Source organism: Capra hircus, chromosome 4, assembly GCF_001704415.2.
Source record: "Capra hircus breed San Clemente chromosome 4, ASM170441v1, whole genome shotgun sequence".
NCBI lineage: Eukaryota > Metazoa > Chordata > Mammalia > Artiodactyla > Bovidae > Capra > Capra hircus.
The window spans coordinates 81,698,916-81,712,105 of record NC_030811.1 but is presented as its reverse complement, the minus strand read 5'-3'; the positions used below and the strand labels follow the sequence as shown (position 1 = coordinate 81,712,105).

General features: G+C 36.3%; 1 protein-coding gene across 6 annotated transcripts in view; it reads left to right on the top strand.

Moving 5' to 3' along the window:
• The window catches only part of CACNA2D1 (calcium voltage-gated channel auxiliary subunit alpha2delta 1), a 535,456-nt gene that overhangs the window by 489,168 nt on the left and 33,098 nt on the right, over positions 1–13,190 (top strand). For 3 of the 6 annotated variants that reach the window (XM_018047282.1, XM_018047281.1, XM_018047279.1), the window contains 6 exons: positions 262–282; positions 935–995; positions 8,913–9,010; positions 10,050–10,137; positions 11,968–12,030; positions 12,702–12,805. In XM_018047282.1, the coding sequence (XP_017902771.1) occupies positions 262–282; positions 935–995; positions 8,913–9,010; positions 10,050–10,137; positions 11,968–12,030; positions 12,702–12,805 (435 nt within the window). The remainder of the gene's footprint in view (positions 1–261; positions 283–934; positions 996–8,912; positions 9,011–10,049; positions 10,138–11,967; positions 12,031–12,701; positions 12,806–13,190) is intronic. The other 3 variants (XM_018047284.1, XM_018047283.1, XM_018047280.1) reach the window with 1 other exon arrangement.

Below are 13,190 nucleotides of genomic sequence, written 5' to 3'. Positions count from 1 at the left end.
CCACTTTGCAAAATAGACCCTTGAAATAACCACAGTACAGAGAGGGTGCTCTAGTGGTAATTGACAGGACATACTTTCCAGTCTTCAAAAATATGTGTCTTTTTTTTCCAGAACTACAGCTGTACATAAATAAACCTTTGATCTATGCACAATATTTTTATTCAAGAAAGTCATTGAATAAAATATTGTTTGTGACCCCCTTTGCTTTACCCTCTTTTTTTTTTTGTTTCCCTGCTTTCTCTTTCTGATGGATTTTCACAGCCAAAAAGGGCAGAATGAAGGGCAAGTATTTTCTTGTTGCTCAATTTCTTTTTCTTTAGTACACTTGACATTTCCACTGATATTTCCATTCCTATTGGATATTATCCTCTGTGCTTCTCATTTGCTAGATTTTCCTCCATGATCACTCAGACCTTAGTAGCAGAAAACGGGGAAAGAATAAGCTGTGTTTTCATATATAACCTGTTCTACTTTCTGTTTTTTTCCTAAACTTGGATACTTGTGTGTTTATCCTTCCACTTACTAATTCATACTAATATGACGAATGCCGTTAATTCACTAGGGCATTAATGGGTTTATTGTAATAATTTTATTATAATATTGGTAAAATATTATGTTGATATTTTAAATCAATACTTCTGGTGTAATGCTGACCTAAGTCGTTTTTTAAAGGATATCTTGGTTACAGCAGGGTTAGTTAGTAAATGGGAAAATTATAGACCTAGCATTGTCTTTGATATGACCATTGTAATCCATGTTATGAAATTAAAATTGATTTTATTACTGTGAAGTATTGGGGGATCTCTATGTGTTTCAGTTTAGGATGAAAGTCTATGTTTTTCCTTATTAGGTTATCTTTCTAATGACTTATTGACATCAAATATCAGGATGCATATTCCAATTCTTATCTAACCCTATAATATTACGTTTTCAGATTCAGAAACTCTGAAACCAGATAATTTTGAAGAATCTGGCTATACATTCATAGCACCAAGGTGAGTTTTGTTTTGTTTTCTCTTTTAAGGCTCATTGTGGATGTACAGGCGTTCAAGAATAGGTCAGAGTTGGGAGTCAAGACTGCTCTGGGTTATGCCATGTCAAATTATGGAACCAAAGGAAACAATAAGTTTAAAACTGAAGGAGAATTCTGTTCATTCATTTATTCACCCATTCAGGTACTTAGCAGCTGCCTTGTGCTAAACAGTGTGCCAACTTGGGGATCAGGTGGTGTCTAGGACAGATGGAGGTTCTGTTTTTGTTGGAGCCAACAGTGTATTCAACAAAAATGAAGAGTTGTGTATTTGCATTTGTGACTGTTTATCCACATACAGCTCTGTATCCATAAACACATACAGATGGATATGTATAGATATATACCTGTATGTGTGTGTATACACACAAGAATATGTATACCTCAGAGCACGACTAACGTCATTATTAACACAAATTTGGGGAAAATATATTTTAATTTAGTGAGATTTTCTGACATAATTTTAAGATGCGCATTCTTTTTCCTCCTTCACAATTTTACTTCTCTTTCATATAATCCCCCTTTCCCTACCTCTGTACATCTTCATCTCTACTTCTATCTTCATATAATTATTCGGGACTCCATTCATGAATCCAAGATGATTCTTTATTTCTATTTCTTTCCTTAGTTTTTGACTCCCAGTCTCTAGCAGACACATGTAATAGTACACATCAACATAATTTCTATTACCCTAGGCTAAATTATTGAATAAAATACATTAAGAAGCTTGTAGTATTCACTTCTCTCATTTTTTCCTTCTTAAAGAAATTCCTTTCAGAAGGTTCCTAAAAATTGGTCTCAGTTATTCTTTCATTTTATTTCTGCATAAGCGTATCTGAATTTTCTCTTCTTCTTGAAAATAAGGCATATATACATACATATATGCACACACATATATATAAAACTTTTTCAGAAATCTGTGTTAACAAAGCATATTCCTGCTTTGTAAGTGACTGCCCTGGAGCAGCTTTCTTGCTTGGATTTCCTTCAGTGTGGACACTGCTAATCCTATCTCTTTCAACACTTGCCTCCTCTTGCTTGTTGACACACTTTTCCAGGCTTCTCCCTCCCTCCCCAGCTGCATGCTCAGTCTATTCCATGAGCTTCCCTTCTTGTGCACATCACTCACATGAGCTGCTGGCCTAGACCCTCTTATCTTCGTATTGTGCATCGATAGATACACCACAGACTCTCAAGTATTCTGTGCTTTGGTTTGGCCTGACAGCTGCCATGTCTCCAGGATGATCATATCATCCAGAAACACAATAGATATAATATATAGTATATTAACCTTACGTTAGAAGATCAAACAGTATACCTATTTCTAGACTTCATGTATACCCTACCTATTTCAATATGAGACATTCATGTTTGTGGAACCTGATGGGAATCTCTCTTCAGGGTGCTTCAAATTCATTATCTCCTGAACATTTGTCTTCTTTTGGGGGAGCTCTTCTTTCCATGTTGCCTCAGTAACAAAAATACTATCCTCCCTAAATGCCATTCTTAAAAGCTGATAGACATAAAGAAAGGGAGCAAAGATGTCTAACTTCTGATCAATCAATAAGTCTTGCCAAGCAGGATTTATCTTATGAGTATCCAGTATGTCTGTCAGATTCTGCTGCTTTTGTTCAGGCCAGTATCTTCTCTCACCTAAACTAGTAAGGCTGCCTCCTAACTGATCTCCCTGCCTCCAATATCTCTCCCTTACTTCCTATTTCTGTCTCCTTTTTGTAACTAGAGGGAATTTCTAAACTTTCAATAAAGTTGTGGTTCTCATCTGCTAAATATTAGCCAGTGGCTTAGCACTGTCCTCATGATGATCTGTTCTGCAAAGGATGGCTTTCAAACATTCTGTCACTAGATACCAGTTTACCAGTGTGGTACCCTATGCTCTAAATCAGGGGCTGACAGACTGGCCTGGAGACTGGCTGCCTGTTTTAAACGTGAAATTTTACTGGAACCTAGCCATGGCCATTTGTTGAGGTGCTGTCTCTGTTTGTGACCTGGACCTTTTCAGCCCACAGAACCTGAATCATTCACTCTCCTACCCTTTAAGAAGCAATCTGCCAACCTCTACTTTAAAGTCCAGCCACACTAAACTTTTCTTAGTTCCTAAATGCGATTTATCCTGCTTACATTAACCTGCTATTCTGAATCAAACACACCCACCACCAGTCCTTTCCAGACTCAACTTCACAGCTCCTCCACCTGGGAATTTCTTTCCTGTCCTCACTGGATTAGACATCCTTGCTGACTGCCTCACAGAGTCCTATATTTCCCATACTAGAGCCCTGGCCACATTTCATTTACTTTCCCCAACAGAGACATGATGGCAGCTCTTTGGCTTACCATTCAATATTCAATATCACATCTGCTGCCTGGCACACAGTAGGGGCTTCATAAATATTTGGTGACTGGAGAATCTATAAATATATGAAAAGTATTTTTAAAATCATGTTAATAATGCCTGTAATCTTATAAACAATTTTTTGCTACAAGTAACTTTGAACAACTAAACTGCTGAAACTAGTTGGAAATGAAAAGCAGAATATTATTGTATAGCACAGAGATGAAATGGCATTGAGATACTGAGTGTGCTCTGTTGATGAGACTCTCCCTCCCATCTCAGATCAGTGATTTTCTGTGGGTAGCTTCTTGACTCATTTCTCTTAATTTTTAAATAGCAGACCATGCAGATTGGCTTTTTCAACTTCACTCTTAAACAAGGTAGAAAGCATGGTAAATGTCCAAGTTCTCCTAGAGAGGATGAATATATCTCTCAATCCCAATTTGTAGGCAATCGATTTTGTTTAACTCAGCGAAGATTAGCATATGGACCTCTATTGCAGCCTTAAGTATGTTCAGCATCATGGCTGGAAGAGTGGAATCTGCCTGTAAATTTAGGGAAGGAGTAAATACCAGAGAAAGAAAGACACATTGTAGCTTGTAGGATAAATCAATGGGTGTCTCCCTCAGTTAACATATTAAGCTTTTTACATGCCATGATTACATTTACCCCTCAGAAGAATATAATATTTTAGAGGTGGCAAATAATATGGGATTTGAATCCATTTCATTGCTACTCTAAGGTATAAATATCTACACTGAATATGTAACTACTTCAGTTCAGTTCAGTCGCTCAGTCATGTCCGACTCTTTGCAACCCCATGAATCGCAGCATGCCAGGCCTCCCTGTCCCTCACCATCTCCCGGAGTTCACTCAGACTCACGTCCATCGAGTCCGTGATGCCATCCAGCCATCTCATCTTCTGTCATCCCCTTCTCCTCCTGCCCCCAATCCCTCCCAGCATCAGAGTCTTTTCCAATGAGTCAGCTCTTTGCATGAGGTGGCCAAAGTACTGGAGTTTCAGCTTTAGCATCATTCCTTCCAAAGAAATCACAGGGTTGATCTTCAGAATGGACTGGTTGGATCTCCTTGCAGTCCACAGGACTCTCAAGAGTCTTCTCCAACACCACAGTTCAAAAGCATCAATTCTTTGGTGCTGAGCCTTCTTCACAGTTCAACTCTCACATCCATACATGACCACTGGAAAAACCGTAGCCTTGACTAGACGGACCTTAGTCGGCAAAGTAATGTCTCTGCTTTTGAATATGCTATCTAGGTTGGTCATAAGTTTTCTTCCAAGGAGTAAGCATCTTTTAATTTCATGGCTGCAGTCATCATCTGCAGTGATTTTGGAGCCCAAAAAAATAAAGTCTGACACTGTTTCCACTGTTTCCCCATCTATTTCCCATGAAGTGATGGGACCAGATGCCATGATCTTCGTTTTCTGAATGTTGAGCTTTAAGCCAACTTTTTCACTCTCCTCTTTCACTTTCATCAAGGGGCTTTTTAAGCTCCTCTTCACTTTCTGCCATAAGGATGGTGTCATCTGCATATCTGAGGTCATTGATATTACTCCCGGCAATCTTGATTCCAGCTTGTGTTTCTTCCAGCCCAGCGTTTCTCATGATGTACTCTGCATATAAGTTAAATAAGCAGGGTGACAATATACAGCCTTGACATACTCCTTTTCCTATTTGGAACCAGTCTGTTGTTCCATGGCCAGTTCTAACTGTTGCTTCCTGGCCTGCATACAGATTTCTCAAGAGGCAGGTCAGGTGGTCTGGTATTCCCATCTCTTTCAGAATTTTCCACAGTTTATTGTGATCCACACAGTCAAAGGCCCTGGCGTAGTCAAGAAAGCAGAAATAGATGTTTTTCTGGAACTCTCTTGCTTTTTCCATGATCCAGCAGATGTTGGCAATTTGATGTCTGGTTCCTCTGCCTTTTCTAAAACCAGCTTGTACATCAGGGAGTTCACGGTTCACGTATTGCTGAGCATTATTCCTCCCATTATGAGAATTACATTAATTAATTTTTCTGTCTTTCTGGGATAATCAGAAATAAGAAAGCACTTCAAAGATATGTTGGAATGAGAAATAAAAGTATGTGATCCCCAGTAGTTAAAGACTAATTTGTGATGTATGACCTATGTAAGTGAAATAGAATGAGAACAAGCAGTATTTTAGAAATAATTTGGCAAATTTCTGATACCAAAGATCTTTTAGTTTCAAAGTAATTTAAGTTACAAATTTTGTTTGGTCGGAAACACAAAGTGAGCAAATGAGATTATATAGCTTTCAGATCATAAAGGTATTTTCAGGAAATGCAAATTGATCAAAACCCATCCAGAGGTTTCTCCATCTTGCTACTTAATCTTTTTTAGAAGAGAAAAAAAAATCCTCAGAAAAATCATGATCCAAAGTGTGTAAACCAGGTCTCTCATAGGAAAACAGAGCATCATAGAACGTTTACCAGCAAGTTTTCCAACTCATCCTGAGGGGAAGTCAGCAATTGCGGTAACCACAGAATGTTGCCTGTCACAGACTTGCCTCAGGTGATTCCTCTGGAACAAGAAGTAGTGATTATCTTCAGTTGTCAAGCTCCCAGCCATGTGCTAAACAATCATTAGGCTAACAGGCAACTGACGTTGGTGCTGTCTAGCCACACATTCACACCTCAGATATTTAAGTCAGGCTATTGCTGCTTATTGCCTACTGCCTGGTGGGTGACTTTCTGTTGTCCAGGATCATTCTTATTACTGGACAACTCATTCTTCTGACAGTCAACACTTTGTTTTATCACATTTCTGTTAATTTTTTTTTTTACTTCTGCTCCTATCCTAATTCAGCTTCTCTTCTTAATGGCAGCTCCAACACTTTCACTGCTCTGCCATTAGAATACATCAACAAGTCAAGAATATCTTGAGACTAGTTCAAAATTGGGTATAATCCAGCCAGTGAGGATAAAAACAAAAGCAAAACATTATGACATTGTCTAAATTAATTACTCAGAACAGCCTTCTGTTGATAGAGGTCGAACCTGCTTTTGGTTTGAAGCTTTGTGAGTATCAAAACTCATGAAGTAAAAGTTTAAAGCACATTGTATATTGTGTTAAAACACTAATTTGGGATCTGTAGACTGGCTTCACCTCTGGGCTTGACCATTTGCCAGTTAGGTGCCTTTGGTAAATCTTTTTACATCTTTACATCTCAGTTTCCTCACCATTGAAATATTAAATTATCTTCTGGTAATGTTATTTTTAGAATTAAATGAGCAAATAATTTTAGAAATGCCTTTTAAATAATAACATGGAATTTTAAATGATTTTTATTAATAATTATTTTATTTAGTCTTTCTACAACATTTTACTTAATCCTTCTAAAATCTTGCCATCAGTTTCTAGTTCTGTGAGATGCTACTTCAATCTATTGGCCTTTTGACTTGCAGGCTAGTATTATTTCCCAAAAAGCATAACACTGTGGGAAGAAGTCGATTTTAGCTCTGTCAAAAACTGAGTATTAATTATGAAAACTTTTTAAACCTTGCCTCCAAACTAAAATTTTCAGTGAACCAAGAAGTTATGACATTCTGTGGCTCTCTGCTCCCTGGGGCTTTGTGTTTGAAATCATGGGCTTGAATCTGAAAATGTTTACTTTTTAATTGCATTTTTGTCTTGAATATTTGGTTGTTTAGCCTGTTAGTTGTATTAACCTAGTTATTATGATTGCAGTCTTCTTATATTTATGGGACCTTACATTTATTCTGAGTTTTGAAAGTGCTTGGGACAGCAGTTTTCAAAGTATGAAGCCCAAACAATGGTTTCCAAACATTTTTTCCAAGGATTCACAAGGACAAGGCTATTTTCCTAACAGTGTTAAGTGGCATTTGTCTTTTTCATCATATTGACATTTCCGGTGCTGTGACAGTACAAAAGCAATGGTGGGCTGTCACCGCATGGGGAATCGAGGCAGTTGTGCTAAAGTGTACTGCTAGGCACTTAATCGTCAGTGCAAGACACCCACGTTGGGAAGAAAGCCAGTGTCACTTGAAAATATCCTTGAGCATGTATCTTTTAATACTCTGAATAAAGAAAATGGAAATTAACTGTATACTAGAGTAACTTGGCTGTCTCCAAAAAAAAAAGAAAGAAAGAAAAGCACTTGTGTGCTTGTTTGAATTGAGAGCTAAAATAGGAGTGTCTTGATTTTTTTCACGAAATGTTTTATTAGAAAGAAGGAATGGCAGATGAAGTATGGTTATTCAGACTTGGGATGGCGTTTTCTCAAAAATCCATTACGTGAGCCTTTTACTTTGAAGAATACGACTGAAAGTAATTGTTCTCAATGACAGAATCTGAACTTTAAAACAGAAGTTAGAATTTTAGGAAAGTTATTACTATAAGCAGGACTGCTTTGCAGTAGTTATAGACTTATCTAATGAGATAAGTGATAGAATTTATGAATGTGAATTTTCAGTATAGTATAATGAAATGTGTCATTGTTTGAAAGATCTACATAATTCACATTTTCCAAATAACCAATTTATGATGTGAGAAAATCATGGGTGGGTGAAAGAGTCACTCAAAATGTAAGATGGTGCATTGAATTTTAATGTAACAGTGTAGAGAAGTTCATTGGTATTGTTTCAGATTCTGTATCACAAATGACAAAGCAAGAAATTACAAATATTCAAGTTTTAGTGTTATTTTAAAGCATAGTGATGTTATCTGAGAAGACAATTAAAATAATTCTCTCTGTTCCAACTGATTATTTTTATGAGGACTGATGTTTTTCATGTGCCAAAACAATCTTGCAGTCAATTGAATGCAGAGGCATGTTTGTCTTCTATTAAGTCAGGAGTTACAGAAATTTGCAAATAAGCACATCAATGACACTTGTTTTTTCTAGACTATTTTCTGAAAATTCAATAATTTCTCATAAAAGTGCTATCATGTGATGGGTTTATTGAGATATTTAATAAATACATTTTAATTTCTTTATACTAATTTTTTAATTTCTCGATGTTAATTTCTAAATGTAAATTACTAACCTACAACGTTCAATAATAGCTCAATCAGCAAAGAATCTGCCTGCAGTGCAGGAGACCTGGATTCGATTCTTGGGTTGGGAAGATCCCCTGGAGAAGGAAGTGGCAACCCACTCCAGTATTCTTGACTGGAGAATCCCATGGACAGACTAGCCTGGAGGGGTACAGTCCCTGACATTGCAAGAATCAGACATGGTTTAGTGACTTAACCACCAAACCCACAGGAATAATGGAAGTTAATTTTTATTGAGCACCTTTTGGTCCAGAGGTCAAAAGCTTAATATATATTGTCTAGAACATTTAGCACTTAATGAAAAAATATTGTTCTGTTATAGAGATGAAATGGAGATAACAATTCAACAGCTTACAAAATCATGCACTAACTTAAAAAATAAAAATAAAAAATTGTTTCCACTACCTATGATTGCTATGAACATTTTTTTAAAGGTTTGAGTTTAACACCTAATATCCTAAAATGTTTTTCAGAGATTACTGCAATGACCTTAAAATATCAGATAACAACACCGAATTTCTTTTAAATTTTAATGAGTTTATTGATAGAAAAACGCCAAACAACCCATCATGTAAGTATGCATTTATATGCAATCATTGTTTCACTGTGTTTATATTCAAAGTGATCAAATCTTGGTTCAGTTCAGTTTGTTGCTATGCTGGTTTATTTACTTTTTGTATTTTTAATGGTAAAATGAAACAATTTGACTCAATTTTTTGCATATATTAAAGAAATTTCATGCTGTTATTAAGTAAACTTTAATTTTCAAAGCCTGATATTAAATACTTGCAAATGGTCATCTGTAAGTAAGATAGGCTTACCTTTACTCCTCTCAAATTTGAGTAATTTAATTTGGAATGATCTTCTGAAGGTTTTTTTCATTGCATTGTTCTTGCTATGTAGAGGAAAACAACACAATTTTATCAAGTTATTTATATCCTCCAATTCATATAATGAGTTTTAATATTGATAGTATAAAATAAATAAAGTTGAAATAGATAAATTTTACTAGTTTTTAACCATTTTATTTGTCTTTTAGATAAATTTGCATCATTTTACTCTGAAACCTCATAGAGATTTATGGATTCTTGGCTCTTAAAACATTTCAAAATCTTAACTATTCTTTTTTTCCTAAAAATACCCTAGTTATTAAAAGTAATATCAGCAGAAAATGCAGAGATCATAGGAAATAAGAGGAAGAACCATTTTTAGGCTTAGAACATAATGAAAATATAAAAGAAATTATGAAATTACTTGCAACATTGATTTATATATATTATAGATTAAAATAATGGTCTCCTTTCCTAGAGTGAATTGAAATGAAGTCTATGAAATTATGATGCTTTGAAATCCCTATTTTTTGATAACATTTAGAAAATAACTTAGCCCATTTACAATTGGCTTTTCCACTTCTAATTATGTCCATAACCTGAAAACTGGGAGGAAGAGGAACACACATGAAAATGCAGATAACTAATAAGGGTACATTTATAAATTCATAGAAATATTACCCACTCTAAATTGCTTTGGAAATTTAAAAAATACATTTTTCATTATTATCCTAATTAAACTATGTGGATATAATTAAGCCTCTCCTTTTTCTGTGTTAGGCAACACAGACTTGATTAATAGAGTCTTGCTGGATGCAGGCTTTACAAATGAACTTGTCCAAAATTACTGGAGTAAGCAGAAAAACATGTAAGTATTTGTTCTTATTAATAAAAAGATAAATATTCTATATTTCAGTTTAGCAACTCTGGGAAATTTGGGGGAAATTGGCCTCATAAATTTAAAGTTTATTATCTTTAATAACAATTTCTCAAGAAAACCATTTTGCAGTTGTTGAATTTTTAGTATTGGATGTGTGTCGGAGCTAACATCAGCCATTACTCAGCTTTACGTATTTACACACCTCACTGTGAATAACCAAATTAAACTGATGTGCTTGTATGTGTCTCAGTGTTTGAGGTAAAATAGGATCTCTAGTGAATGTTCAGTTAGCTTTCTTTTTTTTTTTAATTTATGTATTTTTTTTTACTTTACAATTTTGTGTTGGTTTTGCCATACTTCAACATAAATCTGCCATGGGTGTACATGTGTTCCCAATCCTGAACCCCTCTCCCACTCCCTCCCCACACCATCTCTCTGGGTCATCCCAGTGCACCAGCCCCAAGCATCCTGTATCCTGCATCGAACCTAGACTGGCGATTCATTTCTTATATGAATATTATACATGTTTCAGTAGTACTTCCCTACACCCAGTCACGGAGAAGGCAATGGCAACCCACTCCAGTACTCTTGCTGGGAAAATCCCATGGGCGGAGGAGCCTGGTAGCCTGCAGTCCCTGGAGTCGCGAAGAGTCCAACACAACTGAGCAACTGCACTTTCACTTTTCACTTTCATGCATTGGAGAAGGAAATGGCAACCCACTCCAGTGTTCTTGCGTGGAGAATCCCAGGGATGGCAGAGCCTGATGGGCTGCCATCTATGGGGTCACACAGAGTTGGACACGACTGAAGCGACTTAGCAGCAGCAGCAGAACAGCCAGTCAAGAAATTGAGAAATCTGACATTTGTTCTGTTCCAGTCTCTTCTCCACTCCATTTCTAATCAGCCACCAAATGATAAATATTTTTTTCTAAAAAAGTTTTCCTCTCTTCTTCATTCTCGAGGTTCTAATGTTTTTCCATTTCTAGGACATCACAGCAGGTGATTTTTCTGCCTTTAGTGCTTCTGATTTCTCTGCCCATAGCCCGTCCCCATCTATTCTCCACATAACACAGACTTGCCAGAGTCTCACTTTTAAGACAGAGTCCTAATTTCAGGATAAAGGTGAAGCAGGCTCTCCAGCTTGGATTTCAGGATCATAGATGAGCTGACCATTCTTCAGAAGCTTATACTTGAAATGTTACTTCCTATTGTTTCTCAGCTCGTGCCTTACGCTTTTGTGCACCAAACGCTACGACTCTCCACTAACTTCGCCTCACATGTACTCTTTGCTTTACATGGGGTGTCTTCCTGTCATCTCTGTTAAGTCCCATTTTGTCTTCAAAATGTTACTATATCATTGTTTCTTATAAAATGTCTTCCTCGAAGATCCTATCTTTAACTATTTCTTAGATATTTTAACTGTTAAACTGTAGTGTGCAACTATTGATATATTTACCTTGGCTTGCTTTGTCTTCAGTTCAGTTCAGTCGCTCAGTCGTGTCCGACTCTTTGTGACCCCATGAACCACAGCATGCCAGGCCTCCCTGTCCATCACCAACTCCCAGAGCCCACCCAAACCCATGTCCATTGAGTCAGTGATGCCATCCAATCATCTCATCCTCGGTGGTCCCCTTCTCCTCCTACCCTCAATCTTTCCCAGCATCAGAGTCTTTTCAAATGAGTCAGCTCTTCACATCAGGTGGCCAAAGTACTGGAGTTTCAGCTTTGTCTTAGGAACCCATTTTATTTCTCTTTGTACCATCATCTAAATATCGTACAAAGACTCAGGTGGACGAAACTTTCCTTCTTCTGTTTCAGCAAGGGAGTGAAAGCACGATTTGTTGTGACTGATGGTGGGATTACCAGAGTTTATCCGAAAGAGTAAGTTCAAATAACATCTGTAAAAGTTAGTACATTGCAGAGGACTACTCGAAGGATCTGTGCGTTACTTTATTAGGAAGCTATTCTTCAGAGAAACTGATCACTATTAAATTAGAGTTTATTTAAAGTACTTAATTATTTAAAAACTCCATTCTTGAAAAACATGCTATGATTCTTCAATTGTATTTTTCCTTGTCACCTATATTACAGAATTTAAGAAGTTTTAAAAGAGATTTTTCTCTTTGTAGACATAACTAACCTGGTTAAATGAACATAATGTTATTATGAATATGACTATTGGTAATATTTGCATAGCACTTCATTATTTTCACTCATGTATGGATTTTATCTGTGTTTATCTTCAGAAGAGTCCATAAAGTGGGCTCTGTAGGCTTTTTAATATTAATTGACTTACTAAATGACTTGTCCATAATTACCTGGCTAGTAAACGTCAGAGTAAAACTTGGAGTCAGCTTTTTCTGCTCCTTAATTTAACTGTGTGCTGATCTATTGCTTAGTAATGAATGTCATTTACACCATCAATTACCACTAACTTCCTTACACGTACCAGAGATGCAGACATATCTGTAAAGTTCAGTGATGTCCACAAATGGAAAAGTAAGTTATCAAATAGATTAAAGAATAAAAATGATGAGCCACTTCCTCCTTAGGGCTGGAGAAAATTGGCAAGAAAACCCAGAAACATATGAGGACAGCTTCTATAAAAGAAGTCTAGATAACGATAACTATGTTTTCACTGCTCCCTACTTTAACAGTAAGTACTTCTTTACAATTCATTCATCTGAATTCCCCTTTTAAAAATAAATTATTGTTACTACCTGCTTTCCTGCCAAACAATATATTTTATGATAGTTGCTCGGATCAGTCATTATTAATTATGAACCATATGCATGACACTGGAAAGACTGAAGTATCTGTTTAGCTGAAGAAGTAAAATGCATCTGCAGGAAATCAGCCAACCAGTAATGTGAATACAGCATATCTACAGACATGCACGTGAAACAGATGTAGATGATCCCGAATTTCACAAACTGCAAATACACTGAAGAATGTTTACTGAATTTTTAAAAATGTAATTAATCAGTTTACTCTGCTTTAATCAGTATCAGTTGCATAATATTTGTACAAATTATTACTAG